We start from the raw sequence: 24775 nt of genomic DNA, 5'->3' as shown, positions 1-24775 counted from the left end.
TTCAGCTGGGACACACGTGAGGGACCCCCCCCCAACCCCAAAACAAAGAGTTGACATTTCTTTAAAATGGGAGAAATCTGTTTTCACTTAAAATGTTGCTATGGGTTCACTTACTATATAATTACTATTTTTTACATGCAGCTATTGGGTTTGAAGAAAGACACATAGATTTGGAGTCTGTGGGACTTCAAGTCACAGCATGGTATCAGATGGCGAGGCTCCGTGTCTCAGCCCACCCCCCACTTTTCATTTTCCCTTTCCATTTTCCCACCTTGTAAGACAGCATGGATGTTTATGTGGGAACAACTTCCCTTCACTCTCAAGAGACGTTAGTCTGCCTTGCACAATTATGTCATCCAACATGAAATAACCCCACGTTCTATTTCACACTGGCTTGGTTTGAAAGTGACTCACCAAACAAAGACAGCTGAACTTAGGGATGAAAAACATCACCCCCAGAATTCAGGAAAATCACAACCTTTCTTGTAAAGATATAGCTGATGGTGTCGCTTGAACATATCTGCGGTACCTGGTCCGCTGCTGCTCACGGCTGCTTTCCCATCTCATCTGCCTTCTCCTCTGGCAGCCAGGTGTGTGACTGGGCATGGGAAGGCGATAACACAGGGGCTGAGCCCAGGTCCCCTCAGTGCTCTTTCTACATTTTGTGGGCTCCCCTGCTTTTGTTTCTAACAGTCAACACCTGCTGCTCTTTTTCAAAGACCTGTCCTTTCAAAGCTGCTGGAGCCTGCTTTGCCTACACATGACTCCGGATAGCATGCTAGATGTCTCTGGGGTTTTCTGCACTCCTGCAACCCTAAAGGTGGTCAGGGAATATGACAGCCCCAGCTGGGGACACCTCTGAAGCGTAACTCACACCAGCTACACCGGGCTGATGGGCTGATGCTGAAAGCCATCCTCTTTGGCTTCCCCTTTCCATCCCCTTTCCTGCCTCCCTCACTCCTTCCTCACCAGTTCTCGGGAACCATATCCTTAATAAGTGGCTTGCACAGGAATCCTCACTTCAAGGGATCTGCTTCTAGGGAACTCGACCTAAAAAAGCAGGTCACCTAGTACTCCCATTGTTTGAATATTCTGGAAAGTACCATCTCTTCTCAGCACATGGCCACCCAGCTAGGACAAGCTCAGGCAGAGATATTTCACACATACTCAGAGCACAGACAGGAAGTACGTCTCACCTCTTCTTCCCACTTTGCAGCAATGGGACACAGAGCAAAGGCCACCAGTCTTGGGCATCTCGGCCTGTCACCTGCAGCAGTGTGACCTGGGTATGTTCCTCAAATAGTCCAGGGCTCTTTCATTCTTTTTTCAAACGCTGACAATGCCATTAAATGCGGTAACCTAACCCAGTGCCTGGCATACAGCAGGTGCTCAATGACTGCCTGCTGACCCTGAATCTGCATTGTGATGATGCCCTTTTGGTCAAAAGTGACAAAACCCATCAATAGAGCCAGAGGCCTTTGCAGTCAGGCTCTTCCCCGGCAGCCGTCCGCCTGCGCCTGTGGATTCTTTGCACTTCCAAGGACAGGAACCAGATGCTATCATAACTGCATGAAAAAAATGGTCCCTCACCAAGAAAAAGGCCCTTGACGGACGTTACTGAGTCTTTATGAGCCATGAAGTGCAACAGCTGGGTAGTTCCAGGGAACGTTTCCACCCAACGATTGTTAAGCAGCAGGAGATATTTTATTATCTTTTCCCCTCTGTTTAATGTGTTGTTCACCTTCTGCCGGGATTGTTAGCCTTGATTATCAATCTCCACATAAAAATATAGGAACATCTCATTCTGGTTCCTCTCCTGGGCTCTCTCTGGGTTGCTCGTTACTGTCAGAATCACAGACTCGTTAGCCAAACGGACTGGAAGCTCCACTCCCAGGAGCCAACAGATGAAATGGGGGTGGGGGTGGAGGGAGGCAGCACGAGGAAGGGAAGCACCGATGCCCATGGAGCATCACAAAATTATGTGACTGCAGCACACAAGAAGCTGGCATCAGAGAAAGACTCTTCTATTCAGGCCAAGGTAGACACATTTGGGGAAAAGTCCATGTTTTTTCAAAACTGTACCCTTCCATTCCTTTTACAGGGAAACCTGGTAGCTGTGTCCTCTAGGAATCATGGGGCGTCTCTGTAGCTTCCGTTTCAGGTGTGAGTCCCTTCACTTCCCAGGCTCAGCAACTCCCTGGTGATTAACCATGGACAGCAACGCTACGGGCCCCGCACCCCTCTTAATTACAGCGGGAGAGAACAGCTAGATGGCTCTCAAGGTTCCAAACAAGCAGATGGCTGGCGTTCACAGTCCCAAAGCGGCACTTTGCAATTCCTCACGAAGCCAAAGAGAGCACGTCAGACCGTCACCCGTCCTCTTTCTGAGTGACTGAGCTGATTTGGAGTTTTCTTCCTTCCTGTCTTGTCTCCTTTTGATCATGACACAATCCAGGTGCCGGGGGAAGTGCCCAGCATGTGCTCTGCTGACATGCAGACCCCAAACTTCGGATACCACAGGTCACTGACACCAGTCTGCCCACGAGTCTGCCTCCCAAAGGACTTCTGTCCAGCCTGAACTTGCCGAAGGGGCCTCCAAGTCCTGGCCCTTCTTTCAGCCCACTTCAAGCTTATATAGGAGCTGATTTGTTCCTTGATAAAAATGCTCAGGGCGGTGTGGGAGGGAAAAAAAATGCTCAGGGCAATGTAGCTATTTTTAAAATGCTGTAGGAAAGACTATTTCAGAAACAGACTACAACAGCCATTATAATGGACTGGAGTCCTGATGTACTGAACTGAGACCTCCATCTCTTCCTGCACAAGAGAGGCAGGCAGGCTTGCACGCTCTATGGCCTCAGAAGTTTGGGATTTGCTCCCCAACACCCCTAGCTCTGCCTAATAGTTCCAATCAGCCTACCATCTGTGGATGAATCTGGACCTACAGATTGACATTCCCAGTTGGTACTGGGTCTTAGGATGTGGACGACAGCTTGCTTTGTTTTTCCCTAATGCTGCTTCTGCTCAATCTTAAGAGATAAGTCCAAGATTTAATGAGTAACTATATACACGTCAAAGGAGCTACTCAGATGCCTTCTAACATCTTGTCTTCCAGCCTGAGGAGTTCTTCCAGCCACCTGTTCTCAAATGAAAGTGCCTCCACCCCTGGATGGTTTTTGTTTCCCTCTTTATTTAAAGTGTACTTATTAAAACTTCATAAGAACTTCTAGGTTCAAATGAATTTTTATTTTGTCCAAGGTAAGATAATACCTTTCACTTTATTTCCAGTAATCTTTGTGATAATGTCCAGTACATTTTGCTATTGTTGGTTTCACTGGTCATAATCTTAGCCCAAACCTTCAGGCAACTAAATCTTTGGTTCTCTTCCTCAAGTATAATCCGTTTCTCAGAGTCTACCATCTCACAGAACAGTTTGAATTCTTTTACCTGAAATGTTTCTCCTTGCTTTCATTAAAGCTCCACTGCTCATTCCTTCTCTTGTTCATTCTACCTTGATGATATTTTATTACCTGGAAGAACTTAGGTGTGTGCACAAATCTGGAGATTTCCCATGGTCCTTTTTTATCTTGATCCCTTAAAAAATATTAAATAAGGCCAGCTCAATATGCTTCCCTCCAGGTTCCTATTATTAACACTTTTGCCTCCAGAGAAAATGATTATTTATCCCAACTTTTTATTTACTCTCTAAGTCAATTCTCTCTCCAATGTCAAAACATTTTCTCTAATGCCAAGAAAACTCATTTGTTTAGATTTAGTGAGGTATAACCGATATACAATAAACTGTGCATACTCAAAGTAGACAATTTGGTGAGATTTGTCATGTGTATGTACCTGGGAAACCTTCACAAGATAATGGACACATCCATTACCCTCACACCTGTATGTTACCTGTCCCTCCCTCCCACCCCATTCCTAGTCAACCACTGCCATGTTTTATGTCATTATAGATTAGCCTATGTTGCCTATAATTTTATATAAATGAATACCATATGGTGGCAGAGTCTGAATTCTTTCACTCACTATAATTATTTGAGGTCCGTCCATGTTGTTTTATATACCAACGGTTTGAGTATTCTGAGTAGTACTCCACTGTACGGATGCATTAAGACCACCTTTTGTTTATCCATTTATCAGTTGATAGACACTTGAGTTGTTTCCAGTTTCTGGTTATGATGAACGAACACTACTTCTATGGAGATTCATGTACCAGTGTTTGTGTGTCTTAATTTCTCTTCAGTAAATACCGAAGAGTGGAGGGCTGGGTGGTAGGGTAATGGAAACTCATTTCTACTGCTTCCAGTATGACATATGTGAAAGCCTTTCAGAAAATCTAAATAAAGTGCATCCTCTCCATTTCCTTAATTTACACACTTTCTCAATAAAGTAAACATAACCCTCAAAGAACAAAATGAAGCAGTAAAAGCATATGGGACCTCGAAGTTGGGCCGGTACTTCTATAGGACTTTGTCCCTCAGGGCAGCTCAATCCCAACCTCCAAAAAGGAGCATAGAGCAGCGACACGGCCCAGGTGACAAGCAATCCCTGAAGGATAAGAGGAAAAATAATTTCCCTACTCTTGGAAGCTCTGTGGTGTTCAGGTGCCAACACATTTAGGAAGCTAATCAAATTCATCCCACCAGTCCTCCTGGGGTGTATTATTTGAGTACATGGAGGAATTTATGGCTCAGAACAGAGTGAAAAATAAAGAAGTTTTTTTCTGTGTTTTCTTTCTGATGCTATTAGACTTGTTTTGAAATTTGTGTCAAATAAAAAAGCCAAACCAAAGACAGAGAGGAAGAGAGAGAAGAGGATAATACGAGAGGAAGGTTAGAGGGAAAAGGTAATAGGACCAAGTTCTTAGAGTCTATGCTTCAGGTAAATAACTTCCTTATCATGAAAAAAAAAAAAATTTTTTTAAAGCAACAGCCAAAAGACAGGTGAATCATTGCTTGGATTTTAAAGCTACGATGGGAGACGCTGTTTAAGCCCTAACCCTCCACGCCGCTTTTGTGAAAGGGGCAACCACAGAATAAATGGATTGCAATTTTGAAGTTGCAGGTATATAGGCTATAGACTTATTATTTTTTATTTATGAACTCCTGTAGCAATAGTAACATAAGTTAGGATTTTTTTCCCTGGATATGTAAAAAAAAAAAAAAAATACTAGCGATGTTTAAATTTACTGCAGCTTGAACAACACTTTGCTTAACCCCCGCACCTAAGCAGGATCTAAGCTCATATATTAATTTTCGTCACGGATCCAGCTTTAAAGGAAATAAAGAACATGCAAAGTGATAAACCCACCATGGATCTTTGAGGCTATGGTTGGCAATCAGGACCATGGAGAAGCTTAAAGATGAATGATGTCTAGTTTTACTTTCTCCATCTTTAGTGTGAAAGCTAAAACAAAGTGCTCACATCTGAAGTCATAAATGATAAGGGATTCTCCAATTTATCCAAGGGACATGAGGATTAAGTTAAACATGTCAGCAGCTGGGGACACGGAGGAACAAAGAATGAAGACTGAAGGGGGCTGGGGGAGAAGGGAGGCACGCATCCCTCCCCCCCACACACACACACACAGGAGTTGGTGCATCCCCTCCGCAGCCTGAACGCTCAGAAACAAGCATGGGGAGCAACCTGCGCTGCTCTCAGCAGATGCTTGATGAACAGAATGGACCGTATTCCCAAGTTAAACTTAGTACTGATTCTAGGTGTGCTGGTCCACCTGGCTGCTGTGGGGCCGGGTTGTTTGGTCAAACACCAGTCTACGTGTTGCTGTGAAGGTATTTTTTTATGCGTGACTAACATTTAAATCGATGGACAGGGTACAGCAGGTCACCCTCCATCCCATTAAAGGAAGGCGCTCACCTCGCAAGGTTGGGCAAAGTACTTAGTTCTCAAGGAGCAGTGACTGGAAGGAAGGCCCTGCCCTCAGGGCGGGGTGCCGTGGGCGGGGTGCCATGGACAGATGGCGTGGGGAGCAGAGGCTTTCCTGGTGGGATGGAGACACTACCTGCAGAGTGGAACTGACACCTACCGCAGCACAGGTGAACTCCTCCCCGGCTCCCAGAAACCCGCCATGGCAGACCCGGATGCCGCTGAGGTGTACTCGCTCACCAAGTATTTCCTGAGCGTCAGCCCTGTTCTAAGAGTTGAGGATGTACAGACGGAACAAGACAGGCCAGCGCCTCTTTCCATGGACCTTACATTCTAGAAGGGGAGATAGGCAATACACCAGTAAGCAGATTAATTGATGAGATCATTCCTGATATAATAGGTGCTATGAAGTCATCTTTATGTTCCAAACAACCTGAAGGATCAGGGACAGTGATGGCGGGAGTTCTCACGGATGTCTCTGTCCTGAACTTCCATGTTATTTGTAACTGTCCAGTCATGGGACTGGCTACCCCTTGGGCCTGGGAGCTCTCTGATGGCAGTGGCTGCCTTTTTGCTACCCTCAGTGTAGCAAATATATAATGCCAGGCATGTAGTATGGAGCTTACCAAATGCTTAATTAATTAATAAATTAATGAAAGCAAGAAATGATGGATGAATGGATGAGTGGGTGGAGGGAGGGAAGGAAGGAAGGATGGATGGATGAACGAATGAGGATATATTGCCAGTATCTTACGCTGGGTTTCCTTAGAAGCATCTCTGGACAAGGATGAGATTGCTAGCAGGTTTAATCAGGAGGTGATTCCAGGAAGTAGTGGGAAGAGAGTAGGAAAGTAAGACAGGGAGGGAAGGAAGCCGGAGAGGGTGTAGCATCTCGCTGCTGGTTGCTGATGCGGGCAACTGGGCTCAGTCCTACTTAGGAAATCTGGGAGACATGGTGCACCTTGTCTCAGCATTTTCCCAACCAAGGGGCATGGGAGCTGGGGTATTTATCCCCCAATTCCTGTCAGCCTGATGTGACTGCTGCTCCCAAGAGGATCACCCCCCTGGCAGTCTGGCCTGTCCCACGCTAGAGTGCAGTGCGCTCCAGAAGCCAGAGAAAACCCTCGGGCAGAGTCACAGTGGTGAACCTGGGGAGCTAGAGGGTTTGTTCAGAAGGTCATGGGAGCATGGGGGCCAACAGTACCTGCTCCAGCCAGCCACAGTCTTCTGGAAAATTCCTAAGGACCTGGAAACAGTGGTGCGCGAGGGGGCTGTGGAGGCAGTTCCTTGCGGCAGGCTGGACCCCTCCAGGGCAGACTTTATGACACACAATCCTTGGCTCTCTTCACTACCTCTCTCAATTTCAGCCTGATACTTGGAGCGCCTCAAGGGTAGAAACAAGGTCTTATTTCGATATGTAAACACTTGTAAGTGGTGAGAGTACATACAGGGACTTAAGACTGTTTACTATTTTTGTTTTGTTTTGTTTTGTTTTTAATCTGTAGAAAGTGCCTCTACAATTCTGGATAGTCAGATTCAGAAACATTCTGCTTTCCTCACAAATGCCACCTTGCCACTTTAGACTGAGCACCAACGAGACAGAGATGATGATAATAAATGAAAATTTATTTGAGAAAAATGAGCCACATTTAGTTTTTGAAGCACCTAAATGACGAGAGGTAAATTTTGAGTGATGGTTTATATTTGCTCATTTTTTTACCCAAAGTGGCTTGCCTGGTGCTGATTATATCCTTTTCACTACAGGCACTCGAGAGAATTTCTCTTTGTTTGTCACTGCCAAAGCCCTTTTACTCCTTTGCTAGGGTTTAAAAAGATAAACTATGGACTCAAGGCTTGGGGTTTGGAGGATGCCAAGAAAATGACACAGGCCATTATTTCTAGGCTTGTGAAATTATATTTCCTGAATTTCAGTGTACTTCATGAACAAGCATACTAGGTGCTAAAAAAAAAAATCATGTAATTACAGTGTGAAGCTAACATCATTTTTGCATAAGCTAAATAAAAAGATGATTATTAGAAATAGTGTACTGCTGAATCTGTGTTGAAATCGATAATGAAAAATATTCCATTTGTGTTTTATCCATCAGAATTACGTTTATCACAAATGCTAGTTACTTGCAATGATGGTAATTCTGAGGCTACACAATAAATTTAGCTATTTTCAAGCACAATCCCATAGTTTCTCTTAAGTTTTAGTTCCTTTAAGCATTTTATCCTATTGAGAAGCAAGGCTGACCTAAGTTTTCAAGCATGGTTGATTCATTCTTTCAAAATTCATTTACTGAGCTCCTCCTATGTACCAGGCATGACATTCAGAGCAGTGGGAGGATTAGACACAGATCCTGGGCTCATGAAATCTACACCTTAGTAATCAGATAGAGGAAAACGAAAAATTCATTATTTCCATTTTAGAGGCAAGAAAATAAAAACTCCCACCTTCAATGACAACTCTCAGCATGAAAAGCAGGGATTTTGACCATGTGTGTTTACGCTTCAGTTCTACTTATTTCTAACGGAACCATATAACAATATTCCTGAAATCCCTCCTCCCTACGCCCTGAATGAGGACCCAGTTTCTTATTCAGTCGATAGACAATGCATGCCATGGACAGATCTGTGTTTTCATCAGCAATATTTTTCATCAGCATACTGAACCTCTCTACCCGACACCACATAATATAATACATCTTTAGTTTCCATAATGTCTTCCACATGATTTTATCCCCAAATGCTTTACATACTTCACTAAGACAGCTATAGAATTAAAATAATAAATCAAAGTAGGGGGCAGAAAGCAGCGAGGTTTATTCAAGGAAGGAAAAGACAGGTTCTCACCGAGACAGGAAAAAAGATGGAGAGCCCTACTTCATTTGAGCTGGTCCTGTAACTCAGAACTCTTCTCTCTGTTTTAACTCTTTCTTTGGTTTCTTGTCACAGGCAGTACCACTAGTCCCATCTCTTGCAATTCCTCCTCTTGAAAAGACAACTAGGCACTTACTCTTTAATAAGAATCTCAGTTTCCCAGTGATGCCTTTTTCCATGCTTGGCTACGAGGCTACCATCCCCAAACATCCTAAAGCTCAAAGAATAATTTAATTCCTGAGCATGCAGTTTGAACTGAGAGGGGACAGATGTGAACTTCTCAAAGAACTGCCACGGAAAACACTCTGGAAACTTAGCTGCCCTTTTAGTCTGAGCTTCATTCCTGCAACACATATTCATCAGACGGTGGGTATTACATGGGAGGAGAGATGCAGAGACAGAATAATTGTGATATTAAATAGGGAGGGCAGAGGACTTGCCAGCAAGTGGCATTTGAGCAAAGATGTGAAGAAACGGAGGGCTGAGCCGAGCAGGTATCTGGAGAACGAGCAGAGGGAACGGAAAGAGCAAAGTCTAGAAGGAGAGAACGGTCTTGGCACTTTTTGAGGAAAAGCAAGGAGGCTGGAGTGCCTGCAGCAGAGTAAGCAAGAGGGAAAGTGGTTGAGGATGGGGGGAGGGCAAATTGTAGAGAGAACCTTATAAGTCACTGAAAACTCTTCGCTTTTACTCTGAGTGACACAGGAAGCAATATATTCGTAACTAGCAAAATTAGAATGAACAGTACTTGATCAATAATAGTTGGTCTCTCTATGGCTTCTGTGCCTCCATTCTCTGCCTTGGTCTCATTTACCATCCTGGTATTGAGACTTCACGAGTGCCTGCCCATCACAACCCATCCTGAGTTGGGAGGCAGGAGAGCATGTGTTTATTCATTCAACAAACATCTCTTAAGTGCTCTTTTAGGCACTAGGGCTTTAGCCAAGAACAGAGAGACAAATGGCCCTACCCTGACAGAGCTTACATTCTGGTTCATGGCTCCGGAACTGGATAGCCTAACTCAAGTAGCCACTCATCACATCCTAGCTCTCTGACCTCGATCTAGTGACTCCACCTATCTGTGCTGCAGTTGCCACTTCGAAACATGGTGCTTCTGAAGTTTACATTTGTGCAAAGAACTTGGAATAGTGTGTGGTGTATAGGCAACCCTCAATAAACACAGGCTATTATTGTTACATGAATAAGCACTGAAGAAAGAAAACCTGTTATAGAGGGTGGTGGTAGAGGTGTAGACTAGGAAACAAACTGGAAAAATACCTAGTAGATAAAATTGTATCCTGTCCCCATCCATTCTCTCCTTTAGTACACAGGTCACACCTTCGCTCTGTGGGAAGCGACTCCCTGCCACCTCATCCTGCCTCTTTAGCCCCCAATATGAATCATGAGGTTACTAACAAAGAAGGAACAGGTCCCCCTTTTACTTGTATTTTACTTCCTGGTTTGGTTAATTTTCATTGTCCGTGCCACCACAGAATTCCAGCTCCCCTCCCTGAGTCACCACCAAGCTATATGATAACAGAATTCTTAATTACATCTTCCTTTCTTCCCTTTGTCATCTTTCTTTTTGTTTGACAGTTGCTCTAGGGCTATAAAACTACAAAATGAAACCCTTCAAAAGATTTAGAAGTGTGTCTTCAGGGCCCTGAAGCCCACGAGGAAAGGGAGCGCTTCTTTCTGTGTGGGTCAGTGATGTTTTCCATCACCAACGGCGCCTGCTTCTTTCCATCTGAGGCTTTAAGGGCTAGACATGGCACAGGGGGCTTTAAGGGCTAGACATTTGCCCTCTGAGGCATGATGCCCGATCTGTACAATTGCCACAGAGATCCTAGGTCATCATTAAGCTGGATTACAAAGTGCCATGTAAACACACTGTAAAGGTAGGCATGACGAAAGTCATCTACTCAGAAGAGAACATTGAGAGTTCACTGAATTTCCCACTGAAGGTAAAATTCCATCCTTTTCATAGCAAGTCCCATCTTCACCTCATCTCTAGGATTTAGACGAAATTTGCAAAGTACTATCACATTTTCCTTTAATCCTCACCACAATCCTGTGAAGTAGGTATGATTATCTCCATTAACTAGAAGAAACTGAGGCTTAGAGAGGTTAAGTTACTTGCCTGACATCATATTGTCAGTGGCGGGCTGCAGATTCAACCACAGGCCACTCCACCTGCCTCATTCCTTTTTCTAATACTCCCCGCCCACCCAACCACATCAGTCAAAAAGACACTCAAAAATGTACAGTGAGAAGTAGAATGCCTAGCCCTGAGACTATCTCACAAGAGTCACTACATCCTCAGGCTCACTGAAACGACTTTGCCTTCAGACATCCACACCAAGGCAGGAACTGGCTTTTCAACCCAGGCAAAGCTGTGCAAATGATTCCCAGATGTTGGGAGCTGACTGCCAACACCCCAACCGGCCATCAGTCAGACAAAGGACTTGTTTAATCGGAAAATGCCCCCATTTTACACATTCCCTGCAGCAGGAGACGGAAAGGAGGCTGCAGACACTGAATTTTCTTTAGTACAGATCACCGACCAGAAGGGCATGGGTGGCCATGAACGCCCTTCTGTTACGGTCTGCATGCCCGAAACAGCAATCGTGGAGGCTGCTGGGCTGGGGTATTGCATGTTATGGTTATCTATTTGAAAAGTATTTTAGGATTACTTTTTAACATAAAGGATAAGAGTGTAGATATTCAATTATGGCCACTTTTTCTTCAGTACTTTCGCTCTCTCATAAGCAATCAAGGATTTACTTCTTCATGTGGCAAACACCTGAAACTGTTTCAGGGGACCCTTGAAATCTGATGGCACCAAATATACACGGGGCTCCTTTTTCATGCTTTCCTTTCATCCTGCAACTGACGTGGGTTCAAGCAAAGCTATATTCCTATGACTATGATTCCTAAAATTTCACTTTGTCAATAGACATGAGCAAGAGTCCTCACTTTTCTGAGAAGTCTGTGGCGTCTTTTCTAAGAAAAGCAAAGCTATGACCTGCCAGGAATAAGTAAACAAGAAACCCAGAGGGTGGGTAGGGGTTTGGCTTCCAGTTCAGACCTTCAAAGATCGGCGCCCTGACTGTGCTTAGCCTCCATGAAAGGGGGCAGGAACAGCTAGTACAACATGAGCCTAGACTGGACCTCTGAACAAATGAGAAAAAGATGCTCCTTTGGATGGATGGATGGATGGATGGATGGATGGATGGATGGATGGATGGAGCCCAAGCACTCAGCTTGGCCAGCAGAGTGGTGGCCAGATGTAAGCCCCACTTGCCCCTTCAATTGTTGCTCTTGTCCCATGAACAAATGGCATAATTGTACATGTGAGCCCTGACCACAAGTGTCCCATAGGAGCCCAGTGGAAGCCCCAATTCCATGAGAAGCCCTGGAATAGGCCGATAGGGAGCTGGAGGGGGGAGGGGTAGAGTAATGGGGGGCAAAGCGATTAGACACCAGGTCAGAAGGACACGCTGGCAAGAGTAAGGAGACAGGGTAGGTACAATCTGCTCTGATGAAAACAAGACAAGAAACAGGAAAAACATAATCGTACAGAGAAGTTCCACAATACGAGCTTCTAAGAGCGCTTAGGTTTCTTTTAGAGGTATCATTTTATCGTAATGGACATGGTGCTGATATTAAAACACTTTGTAAGCGGGCATTTTCCCGCCAAATCGCGTTGTAACGCGGGGCTTTTTTGACATTTTCTCGCCAAAATTAGACTTTCCATAAAATATTCATATCTTTCGATCTACTTGATATTTTTCTATGAAACTTTCAGTGTTTTAGTTTAAAAAGAGGTCTCTATTTATTTACTTTGCAAAATTTTTGCCGGTTCCAACTAGAGGCGATATGACGAGTTTACTCGTTTCCCGCAAAAAATGTTAACTTCCAATCTGTCAAACTGGAGGCAGAAACGCGGCCCTGTCTCCCCACAGTGAAATGAGAAGTAAGATTTTGTGCCCCAGCTCTATTTTTCACCTCCTAGATCACCCGAGACCAACTGCGGTGTGTTTAGGGTAGTTTTTCTCGGGTCCTAATTGTTGATGTCTTTATAATGGGAAGATGTGAGCTTCCCTAGAGGGAACTGTACCTGATGGAAGAACCAAAGAACTGTGAGCCATTTCACATTCCTCCTCATCCTTCTTTGACTTAATAAGCTCCTAGCATGTAACCAAGTACTACTGTTATGCTTTAACGTGCCCAGGGACTAAAGAAAGCCTTCACTATACAAGGTTATATATGAAAAGCATTTGCTGTGACCAGTGTAACCAGGCACCCTTTGCGCTGGCTGTCAACAAGAATGTGGAAAGGCGCTGGGGCAGGACCTGCCCTGTCATAGCTGTGTACACAGCAGCACGTGGGCACACAGCACTGACAGAAGTTCCGCAAGGGGGGTGGTGAGCACAGCAAGCTGGACCTGAGGCAGGACCTCAGAGCCAGGAGTCAGCCCTCTCAGCTCAGCTTAGCTCCTGACCCCAGGACCTGAGCTGGTCTTGGCTTTAATGTCACCACAACCTCTGGCCTCCAGGGGACACCCATCAAATCAGTCATAAACAGTCCTTGATATGCTCAGGGGGCTGGGAGAAAGCTAGGTAACACGAGGAGCAGTCTAAAAACAAAAATGGAAGAATTACATGAGAGGTCGAGATGGACAGAAATATAATAACATCCCTAAGAAAAGAATGAGTCTGGGCAAAGTCAAGGAGCTGGAGGAATTGGTGGAAGGAAATGAGGGACAGCTCGGTAAGTGAGAAAGAAAAAGCAGAGCAAATGGGTCCCACAAAATGAATTTGAGGGCAGCCCAGTATTAAGGTGAAAGCCAAATTTATGCAGAAAATTGTAAATCCAGGACAGATGTCTTTTTAATCAATAGTAAAATGTTATGTAAAAGTCAGAATCTTTAAGAAGGGAGTCAACGAGTATAAAATAATCCTGTTGCTGGAAAACAGAGGCACAGAGAGAGAGAGAGAGGGAGACACTCTCATGTGATGGACCCAATACCTGTCCTTTTGGTGAAAAGGAATAGAGAATACAGATTTCAAGGCACTGAGTAATCTGAAGTAACCAAAACCTGGGAAAACAGATTTTAAAGGCATTTGTTTACACAAAGAAAATAGGAAAACTTAAAAAAATAAAATCATTGCTATAATCAAAACTGCACTTTATATAACCTTACTTGAAAATTTGATTTGAATTTCATAAAAAGTAATGGTCTTACAAAGGTTGTGACCTAAACAGAAGAGCTGTAAACAAGAAATATGACAATAAGAAGTGAGGTCTGAAAACAATCGAGAGCACATGAGCTCACTGATGCCTCAGTGATGGCCAGACCAGTTCTGTCAAACTTGAACTTATCTTTGAAAAGCCTATGTGATAGCCAGCAATTTTCACTGTTTTTCAAACACTTGCTCTGAATGTAAGTTAAGATCCTCCAGAGGTTCGTTTTCTCCATGAATTAAAACAACCACCCCATGATTGTAAATGGCTCTTCAGGTTATTTGGGGGAAAATAGCAATGTGAAGATAGGAGGTCATCTGAAAGTTTCATTGTATCTACCAGGGTGCAAGGCAATTCTATGCGTAATCCAGAATTTCACTGCTCTTCAAATGAAAATGAGGATTGCTCTGCCTCAACCCACAATACTGAGGATTCACCCAAGAGTTTTGATTGGGTTTCATGCACTGTATAGGTTATAAGGCTAAGTACATAATGAAGGAAATCTTTATCCAAAGTGAACAGTCAACAAATAGGAAAACTGAATCACACCTCACATTCACGTGGGTACCACGCAAAGGAGTTCCTCTCGTTTGAAAAGTTCAAAGCCAACACCTGATAGGTAACCAACTTGACGATCAACTGTGCCAATCTCTTTTTTGGATTACTATTAGCACCTTTCGTATTACCGTTACTATGCCACTGTTACTATATTTCCCCCCCGAAAAAGTGTTTTTCCAAAAACTGGATACTGAAATGCTGAAGTGAAGGCAGTCTACCAAGATGCCAATATTTAAAGAAATAAAGACATTCTGGCAAGAGAGGCATAAAAGGACAGGTGTTTTGGGCTCCATTGTTTTCTAAAGCAGTGCTTCTCAAACTGTCTGTGGTAGGGAGTCACTTCTTCTTTTATTTCTAGTTACCTTCAAAATATAAGCCCTTGTTTTTTATTCTCAGGTTCAACAGACATAAAGGTACTCTGTCAACTTGCTCCAGAAGTTTCTAAACGCTTCCTCTCAATTTCTACACTTATGACAGGCCAGTAACAGTCGGTCTAGCCTCTGTGTACACTTGGAGTAGCCTGGACCAGAAGTCTTGTTCCTTATCCAGGATTGGAATTCTTATTTTATAGACATTGAATCTCTGAAATGCAACAAGGTCCCGCCACACCTCTACCCACAGCTCTAAAAAGTAAATATTGAAGAAGAAAGGTTCATCTCACAAAGAAAAGGGGACAGCTACCACTCTCGACACTTGGGTTTTATCTTCCCAAACAAATTACGGGGCTCACTTATTTCCAACACTATTTTAAGAGCAGTTATCATCAGTTCCTAATTATGGTGAAAGAAACCTAAAGTGTCTTACTGTGCCCGTTTAGCACAGAGAATAACAACAAGGGCTCGCAAGTGAGAGGACATGAGAAGCGACTCCCCACTCTGCCACTTCCTGGCTGTGCGGCGTTGGGTCAGCGATTTCACCTCAGGACATTTCTTTCATCATCCATAAAACAGGGGAAATGACCGGATCTGCCTCACAGGATTAAGCGATATTTTGCCTATTAAGAGTTTAGTACAGTGAGTGATACATACATACCATGTTTCCCCGAAACTAAGACCTAGTCAGACCATCAGCTCTAATGCGTCTTTTGGAGCAAAAATTAATATAAGACAGGGTCTTATGTTATATATTAAATTATATTATGTTAAATTATATTATATTAAAATAAGACCAGGTATTATATTATATTATATTATATTATATTATATTATATTATACTATATTATATTATATTATACTATATTATATTATACCCGTTATTATAGTAAAATAAGACCGGGTTCTTATGTTAATTTTTGCTCCAAAAGACGCATTAGAGCTGATGGTCCAGCTAGGTCTTATTTTCGGGGAAACACGGTACTGATCAGTCAGTGAACGTCAGCCATATTGGCCACAAATTTGGCAAATGGCGCCACTCCCAAATGAAGTGAAATGATGCCCAGCACAGCTGCTGGAGAGCAGGCCACCCTGCGTCCTCACTTGGAGCTGCAGGGGAATCCAAGGTCCTGCAGACTCAGAGCATTGTGTTTCCATCACACGGTCAAGCAGAAAGAGTTTAAAAGGGGTGAGCACTAATTTGAGGCTTAGGAGCCTACTGTATCCCTAAATCCCTATACAGAACAGAAAAACACTCCTGTTTTCAATATGAGCCATAACTACTAAAGTGTTTCCGGTTTGGGCACAGCAACAGACCCAGACTTCTCCCCTAACAAAAGCTGCTGTGCCACCGCCTTGCACAGATGTGCATTGGCTCCAATGGAAAACCCTTTGACACGCAACTCAGTTTACTGTCTGACAACATAAGCACGGCTGATTTTTACTTATCACGTGGACAGTGGGGGATCCAAAGAGATGAGCTACATCCCTGGTCTCTTAACAATGTGGGCCTTAAGCTTCAGATTCCCATCAGTGACAGGGAGGTTATTAGAATGCCGCCTCCCTCTTTGGGAGGAATGAAAGCAGGGCCACCAGGGCAGTGGGTATGTGGGGGGAATGGATATATATATTATCCCGTTTTATGATTGATATATATATATATCCATAATCAAACAATACGGTGAATGTTTAAATTTTAAAAATGCATTATAGTAAAAGGCAAATTGCCATTATTCCCCCACAAAAAAATCCCCCTCACTTTGAACACACTTATCCATCGTTCTTGCCACTTTCCAAAGCAGTTCTGGAAGTCCTCTTTCGTGAGTGTCTTTAGTTGCACTGTCGTGGCTGCCTCGATGTCCTGAATCATTTTGACTTTGGGGAAGAGCCAGAAGTCACAGGGTGCCAGATCCAGTGAATAAAGTGGATGAGGACACACTGTAATATTTTTATTTGACAGAAATTGCCATATACCAGAAGCAATGGGTGTGACACGGAGCATTGTCATGATGGAGATGATTTACAGTACACTTGAAAACACACCTTCTCTTAACTATAGCTCATACCCGACTGACTGCACTGAACAAGCTAAAACTTGTCACACATTGTTGTGACACTTGTCACACTAAGGTTTGACATGCCGCTTCCTGTATTGAAGATCTTGCCTTTCCGCTGGATGGCACTTGGCAGCAGCATTCACTGTATTTTGTGATCACAACGGAAAGACTTCACGTCATACATCACTTCTGGTACGGCAATTTCTGTCAAATAAAAACATTATGGTGTGTCTTCATCAACCTTATTCACCGGATCTGGCACTGTGCAACTTCTGGCTCTTCCCCAGAGTCAAAATGACCATGAAAGGTAAATGTTTTGAATCGATTCAAGACATTGAGGCAGCTACAAAAGCACAACTAAAGACACTCATGAAAGAGGACTTCCAGAACTGCTTCAGAAAGTGGCAAGAACAATGGGATAAGTGTGTTCAAAGTGAGGGGGAGTATTCTGAGGGGGATTAATGACAATGTGTCTTTTATTGTAATAATTTTTTTTAATTTAAACATTCACTATATTTTTGATCACACTATGTGTATGTGTGTGTGTGTGTATATATATATATATACACACATATACCACTTTCTTACTCTTAGATTCAACAAACATAAAATTACTCTGTCAACTTGCTCCAGAAGTTTCTAAATGCTTCCTAGACATGTTATAATAACATATGTATGTTATTCTTTTTCACATGGCACTTTTTTCCCCATTGTACATTATAAACCCTTTAAACACAAAGTGTATACTTTTAATGCCTTACACCATTAAGCTCCAAGTGCTATTGGCATGCACCACAAACAAAGAAATAATAACGATTTAGGCAGCCCTGTGGCTCCAACTCTTTGAAAGCTCATAACACAAGCCGTTGTAATTCTGAAATCACAAGTCCCATCTTTGTCTATGGCTAACATCACCTACATGGCCTCCCCCAGCCATCACTGGCCCATCCATTTGGGGTTCACCTCAGAGCTTCCAGTCACCCCTTGGCTGTACAAGCAAGTCTCAGAGAAGACCGTCGTTGCTAGTCATTTGCCATTCCTTCCCTGATGTTTTTCTGCTTGTTTGTAAATTCTCCTCTGATTAATGTGAAAGCTAGCCTCAAGCACACCATTTGTCCAGAACTCAGACATTCCCAGTCAATCTCATTTCAACATCCATTCCCTGACTCTAATGATACTGCTGGTTTTCTTGAAGCAGGAAACACTGTTCTCCCTAAACAAAAAGCCACGCCGTATTTCTTCCTCTTGACATATTAGTTAAGTCCGTATATTAAATTAACATTTCTACAGCACTTCATAATTTATAATCATCTTATCTTAATCTTTAGAGCAACCAGGAGGAGTGTGTGTTACCCTCACTTGATAGATAAGGAAACTGAGGCAGACCTGAACCTGGAACCCAAGGGGTCTCCTGAGTTCATATCTGGTGCCAGTTCGTTGGCATCCTGCCTAGTCAGGAGTTTGCAAATCTGAGGTAGAAAGAGTTTTCCAAGATTAAGCTCCAAAGTATCGAATAAAGAATGAGTCACAGAAAGAAAGAAAAAAGCAGAGGAATTTCGTTTCTATTTCTGGCTTTGCTGTAAGTTAACTCACAGGTTAACCTTCCTGGTCCATAGTTTTCTCATTCATAAAATAAGGAGCCTGAATCCAGACAACCCTGAAGCGTTCTCCTGCTCAGCTGTCCTTTGTCTGCTGCCCTGTCTCTGCCATGTTGCTAAAATTAGGCAGAAAACATTGTTGAAATACTTTTCTTTTTTGTTCCTCGTGCTTTTAAAGTTTCTAAGATTAGCTGGATCATCTCGATAACTATCCAGCTAGTCTGTCAAGAAGGAAGAAACTTGCCATCTACTTAATGGTTGATTTTGAAGCAGTTCATTTGCTGTTACAAGAAGATAAATCTGGAAACACCAGCCATAGGGCTGTACCCACAAAAGTGCTCTTCCCGTGGAAAACCATCTTTACAGCCATGCATTCTGAGAGCCGTGGTTCTCAACAACCCGGGGGACATTTTTGGTTGTCGCTGTGGTTCTCAACAACCCTGGGGACATTTTTGGTTGTCACCGCTGGGGAAGGTGCTGTAGAACCTGGTGAGTAGAGGCCAGGCATGCTGCTAAATGTCCTATCATGCACAGGACAGGCCCCCGCAGCAAAGACTGATCTGGACCAAATGTCAGCCGTGCTGAAGTTGAGAACCCCTGTCTTAAAGAGTAAAGTCAAAGGATGGCCCCAAACTCTTCCTGGTGTTTTAGTGAAACTGGCCCACATGGGAGGTTCACCAGATGGGCTGTTGGGAAAGAACAGAGGGCCGGGGCACCTCTCTTACCTTGCGAAGAAGGAAGCGGCCACTGAGGTGCCCGTGGAAGTGTCACTGGCCACACAGGAGCCCTGCGAAGCTGGCACGCTGCAAGCGGCAGGCTTGTCTGCGTTGTAGCGATTCAGCGCCGCTTCTGTCAGGCCCTCACGGCCCGTCTCTGTCATCAGCTGGGAGATCTGAGGAGGAAAATGGATACTGAGCTCATCACCTGTGGCTCACTGCATGTCATGACTGCCACTGACAGCATCATTCTATTGGGAACCTGTCCCCCACGTTCTGTACACATAGCACTTGTGCTGCATAGGGCTTCTCTGAGGCTACCTTCCAGCTTTTTAGCTAGGATATCCCCCTCATTTTCGTTAAAAATAATGGAATAAAACTACCCCCTGACATTGAAAGCTTCAGTTATGTCTGTGTCTCTCCTCCATTTGGGGGGCAAAGCATGAGCCATCATCCACATGGTTTGCAGCCCAAGACCAAACCAGTAACGTCAACCAGTGTTGGTGTCTGACCAGAAATGGCCCCAAACGTCCTCAAACGGACGAGTGGGGCACAGACATCATGTTGTTATATTAAGGGAAAAGTGGGGGATGGGAGATGAGGGTAAGGGGGATCAAATATATGGTGATGGAAGGAGAACTGACTCTGGGTGGTGAACACACAATGGGATTTATAGATGATGTAATACAGAATTGTACACCTGAAATCTATGTAATTTTACTAACAATTGTCACCCCAATAAATTAAAAAAAAATAAAAAAATAAAAAAAAAAGGGAGACGTGAACCTGCTATTCAAAACACAGGGAATTAAACCAAACAGTATTTGCTGTTTGCTGTAGGCAGTCAGCACGCAGATGACTTAGAGGAGCTCATAAAAATAAACATAGCCACCAGGAATTACCAATGGGGTTTTGAGGGGAGGGTTTAGATCATTTCAACAGACTCAATTTTCCGACTGGTTCATTAAGATAAATGGCTTCCACTTTATTTGCAATAATTGCTTTTATAACGGAAGTTCTAGTGGATGAGGCTGGGTCCTTTTTGTCTAAATCCACATAATATGCTATGAAGAACCATACTGCAGGGCGAAATGAGAAGTTTGTGTAGAAATATACTTTTGGAAAGTGCTAATCCCATGACAAATGTAATAATTATACAGGCAAGTCTAAATGAGCTATTTCAAAAACCTGTTACTTTAAAACTTCAGTGTACTTGCAAAAAGGAAAAACTGTTGGGGAAAAAAAAAAAAAAAAGGAAACTTTAGTTTTGTTTTTAAAAAAAAAAAAGTCTCCAGCCAGCTCAAAGCTCTTAAACGCTGAGTGGAAAATGTCTCTAATTGCCTAGAAAATGCAAGTGCAATGAAGCACAGATCAGGAACAGTTTCCACTTTGTAACTGAGCAGGCCAGTAGGCCAGTGAAAGAGTCCCATTTGTTAACCTTTGAACATAAAAACATTTGTACTTTTCATTATTAGCAGGATAGCCATTACCCGGAACGCCATTGACTCGAAACTTTGCTCTGCCTAAATGCATGCTCTTACTTGGAAAGCCTTGGCATTATTCAGCTGAAATTCTGCCAACACATACTTTCTTATTCTCATTCATTCAACGCATTGTAAGGAAACCCGACCCACATATGAAACAGCAGAGTTGGAGGCAGCAAAGGCAGCCATGGTCTGGAACATATTCCCAGCGATGGTGCTCAGCGAGCGGGACCAGTCCCCTCTCCTTGAACCGCCTCTGCCGCCCTTTGCAGTGGGCTCCCCTCCACCAGCTGCCACTCTCCTGGAAGAATGAGGCAGACTAGAGGGGCAGCTGAAACAACTGGGGGGAGGGGGCTGAGGACAGGGCCATCACACTGTTGTCACCACGAAACACCATTTATGAAGCCCCATGGCCCACGATGCCATTCTGGGCAATGTCCAGAAACAAAACTCCCGAGTTCATAACATCATTTTTTTCATCAAGTAGCTACCATCTAAGACACATCCTTATCGGAACACACAAAGACATCTGAAAAAACTCAGTGAACAAGTAAGCGTGTGTGCAGTTTGTTACAGTTTATAGATGTGCATTCACTAACATGACTATCACCTGATATTCTGCTTTGGGTTGTTTCCTCTCTCCATGGTGATATTTCTAACCTGAAGTTTGGAGCGAAGGGAATGGCGTTCTTCTGCCTCACTGTGTGTGCACTGTCCTTGCAGGTGCGCTGCCAACCCATAGAAAAGCCACGAAGGATGTGTATGGCGCGTGGCAAAATGCCTAACGCAGAGGCGCGGGTTTCTGGGTGGTTCCAGAGTCCAAATCTTGCCCAGGATGAATGCAAGCATCGTGCAGTCTCATGGCTTTCAAAAATGTCCCTTAGCAAGTGAATTTCAAGACATAGCCTCCTTAAAAGAGAGCTATTGGCTATCTTGAGCCAAGAAAGATTGGATCTTTTACTTTCAAAGAATTGGGGAATCAGTGGGCACTCAGTTCCCAAGCCTGTAAGTAGAATTATTCAATAATCAATTGTTTTTATGTTATTTGTTTATTTATTTAAATTTAAGGAGGTTTTTTTGTCAATTACAACTGACATTCAATATTACATTAATTTCAGGCATACCACATAGTGGTTAGATATTTATAAGAAGCGATTCCCCCTCACTAGTCTAGTACCCACCTGGCACTATACATAGTTATTACCATATTATTGACTATTTTCCCTAAGCTGTACTTTACTTCCCCATGGCTGTTTAGTAACGGCCCATTTGTACTTCTTAATCCCTTCCCCTTTTTCACCCAGTCCCCAAATCCCCCCTTCACCTGACAACTGGTTTTTAGAAATTAGAATCACGGACTGTTTTAGAGCTAGAAGTGACTGTCAAGATCATCCTCTTCAAAAAATCTTTTTCTTAAAAGAGAAAACTGAGAAGCAGAGAAGTGACTTGCCCAAGCTAACGTGTAACTGCGAAAAGGACCCTGGCTCTTAGGCCTATGCTGGCCCCTCTTTCTTTCCTCTCCCCACCCCCCACACCATCTTCCCTCCCTTCCTGTTTTTCTAATTAAAAAAACATTTTTAAACATATAAGGAGAAAAAATCAAATAATAGCAAAACACATATGGCTGTATACACTACCATAATATGCAAAGGTTAACATTTTATTTCCCTTAAAAGAGGTTTTCAAAAGATACCAAATCTTGTATAACATTGAAATCTCCCGTGGCCTGGATCACAGTGCCCCTCTTCCATGTCCCAGCTTTCCAGACACAGTCAGTGTCATGATTTGCTAGGGACCTGTCATTGTGGTTCTTCCATCCTAGAAGCCTGGCTGAGCTGGCTTTGTGGTTTCTTTTGAGCATTCTCTAGGTTTTGTTCTGCTTACTTCACAATGGGAAGGGGGCATCCCCCCCAACTGCCTACCCCTATAGGCTCTCAGCACCTGAAAGTTCATGCTTACATTTGTATTTATAACCCGCATCCTGTTCAGGGATACAAGCTTCCAGAAAAAAAAATACATATGTGTGGCAAGTAACAACTGCTAATTTACCTCCCCTCACTCTCCAGGGTTCCGGCCTCCCCTAAGTTCCTCAGACACATCCCCTGCTCCTCCAGCCCCAGGGCCTTTGCACCTGCCTTCATTCTCCAATACTGGAAGGCTTCTACTTTTCTTTCAGATCCAAAGTCAAGCACCACTTCCTCAAAGCTGTTTTCTTCCAGGCTCCTTTCAGCCTCTGTTGGATGCTTTTATAAAATCGCAGGCTTTTCCTTTGGTATCTTACCTTGGTTCATATTATGCATTTAATAGTACGTCATTGTCTCTCACTACACAAAGGCCCCGCACAGTAGTTCTAGGGCTCTTCCTGGAGAGCAACACAATGCCTGGCACACAGAGATGTTCCAAACGTGTGTGGAATACATCTGAGCTAGTCTTACTTTTTAGCAATTAGAATCACAGGATGTTTTAGAGCTACTGCTCATATTTATCTAATTAAATCTTCTTTTCTTAAGTCCTTTAAATAAGATTTCGTTGTTTTAAAAATTATACAGCATTTCTATTTTGTTTGACTATTGGGACACAACAGTATTTTCCCTTCGCCACCACCACCAAAGTGTCGTGTTTTGGCTCCACTGGGGGCTAGTTTAGGGACCAAAAGCTGCCTTTTCTTCAGTCCATTAATTCATTTGCTCATATATTCATGTGAACAACCATGAACTGGGTACTCAGTATGTGCTGGGCACTGGAGTATTAATACGTGCAAATATTCCTTGCAGTCTCCGATATCTTCAACATTTATGCTTTTTCCTTGCAAGTTGTGCACTACTCACCGACAGTCAGTATCTCATACAAAGATAATCCACAAGCTAGCTGGCCTGAAGCTACTTCTATCTGCTCTGCCTGTTTAGTCACGTCTTTAGAATTCTGAAAAATAGAGAAACTAGGTTTGCTGCCAATAGAAGCAGCTATCCCTGTTTTAATTGAACAATTAAAATCATATCAATTCTAGATCATTTTGAGTGAGAAGGAGCCCTTTTGTCAGATAAGCTATCATTTTTCATACTTACACTGGGGTGTATAGGCTTCTGAATGCTGGATGTGGGTGGAACTCTTCTTACCATGGTATTGCCACGTTTCTTACCAAGAATTTACTCTTCCTCAAGCCTGCAAACTACCCATCGGGCAATACCATAGGTTGTCACTGAATTGTTTCACTATGAAAAAAAAAAAAAAGAATTGCCTACTGGATGAAATTTGGCTTTGGAAGAACTGCTCCTATGCAAATTCTTCCTGTGGCTCTTTGACACTCTGGTAGCTGGTCACTAAATTGGCTATCCATTAAGCAGAGGCTAACGATCCGTGTCTATAATAATTACATCACCATTAACAGAATAAAGGACTCCCTGATATCTGCCTGCGTCTGTGCTGTCCATACACCTCTTCCTCCTCATACAAGCCTTGGTTGAAGCAATCGACATTAAGTTAGGTAGACAGGTGGGCTAGTATTCCCATTTCACAGGTGACAAAACAGCAGCTCAGAGAAGTTAGCTGATTTGTCCAAGGCAAGTCACTCAGCCATTAAGAAATGCAGGCCTTTGAGTCCATTCTTCATTCTTTTTGTTTTTATTACATGATCTCGCCTCAGTTACTGAGGTTTACTGAATAACCTGAGCTCCAGATAGACCTGGGGGATTACAGAAAGTAAACTTTGCTTAGTCACTGACCTCGAGAGAATGATAGACAGAAAGCCTGTAGTCAGCCAATGACACGTGTTCTCTGTCCCTCTCCGAAATAAAGGTGTGTGTGTGTGTGTGTGTGTGTGTGTGTGTGTGTGTGTGTAGAAATACCATCTGTGATTTGGTAATGGTGACCTTCCAAACTGTGCTTTTAGTCACAGAGGCGTTTAGGGCCTCTCTGACCAAATCTTCAGGTCAGAGAGTCCCTCAGGGGACCAGGAGGAAGGACGG

At 43.4% G+C, this 24775-nt stretch overlaps 1 protein-coding gene across 1 annotated transcript in view; it reads right to left on the bottom strand.

The window, feature by feature from the left end:
- Nucleotides 1-24775, bottom strand: part of KIF26B (kinesin family member 26B) — a 406845-nt gene that overhangs the window by 188071 nt on the left and 193999 nt on the right. Inside the window, exon 4 of the mRNA XM_019730870.3 lies at nt 19336-19502. Coding sequence (XP_019586429.3) covers nt 19336-19502 — 167 coding nt within the window. The remainder of the gene's footprint in view (nt 1-19335; nt 19503-24775) is intronic.

Source organism: Rhinolophus sinicus, chromosome 6, assembly GCF_057876585.1.
Source record: "Rhinolophus sinicus isolate RSI-liver-muscle chromosome 6, RSI-T2T, whole genome shotgun sequence".
Taxonomy (NCBI): Eukaryota; Metazoa; Chordata; class Mammalia; order Chiroptera; family Rhinolophidae; genus Rhinolophus; species Rhinolophus sinicus.
Note: the sequence above shows the minus strand (reverse complement) of the source record. Positions and strands in the feature narration are given on the sequence as shown.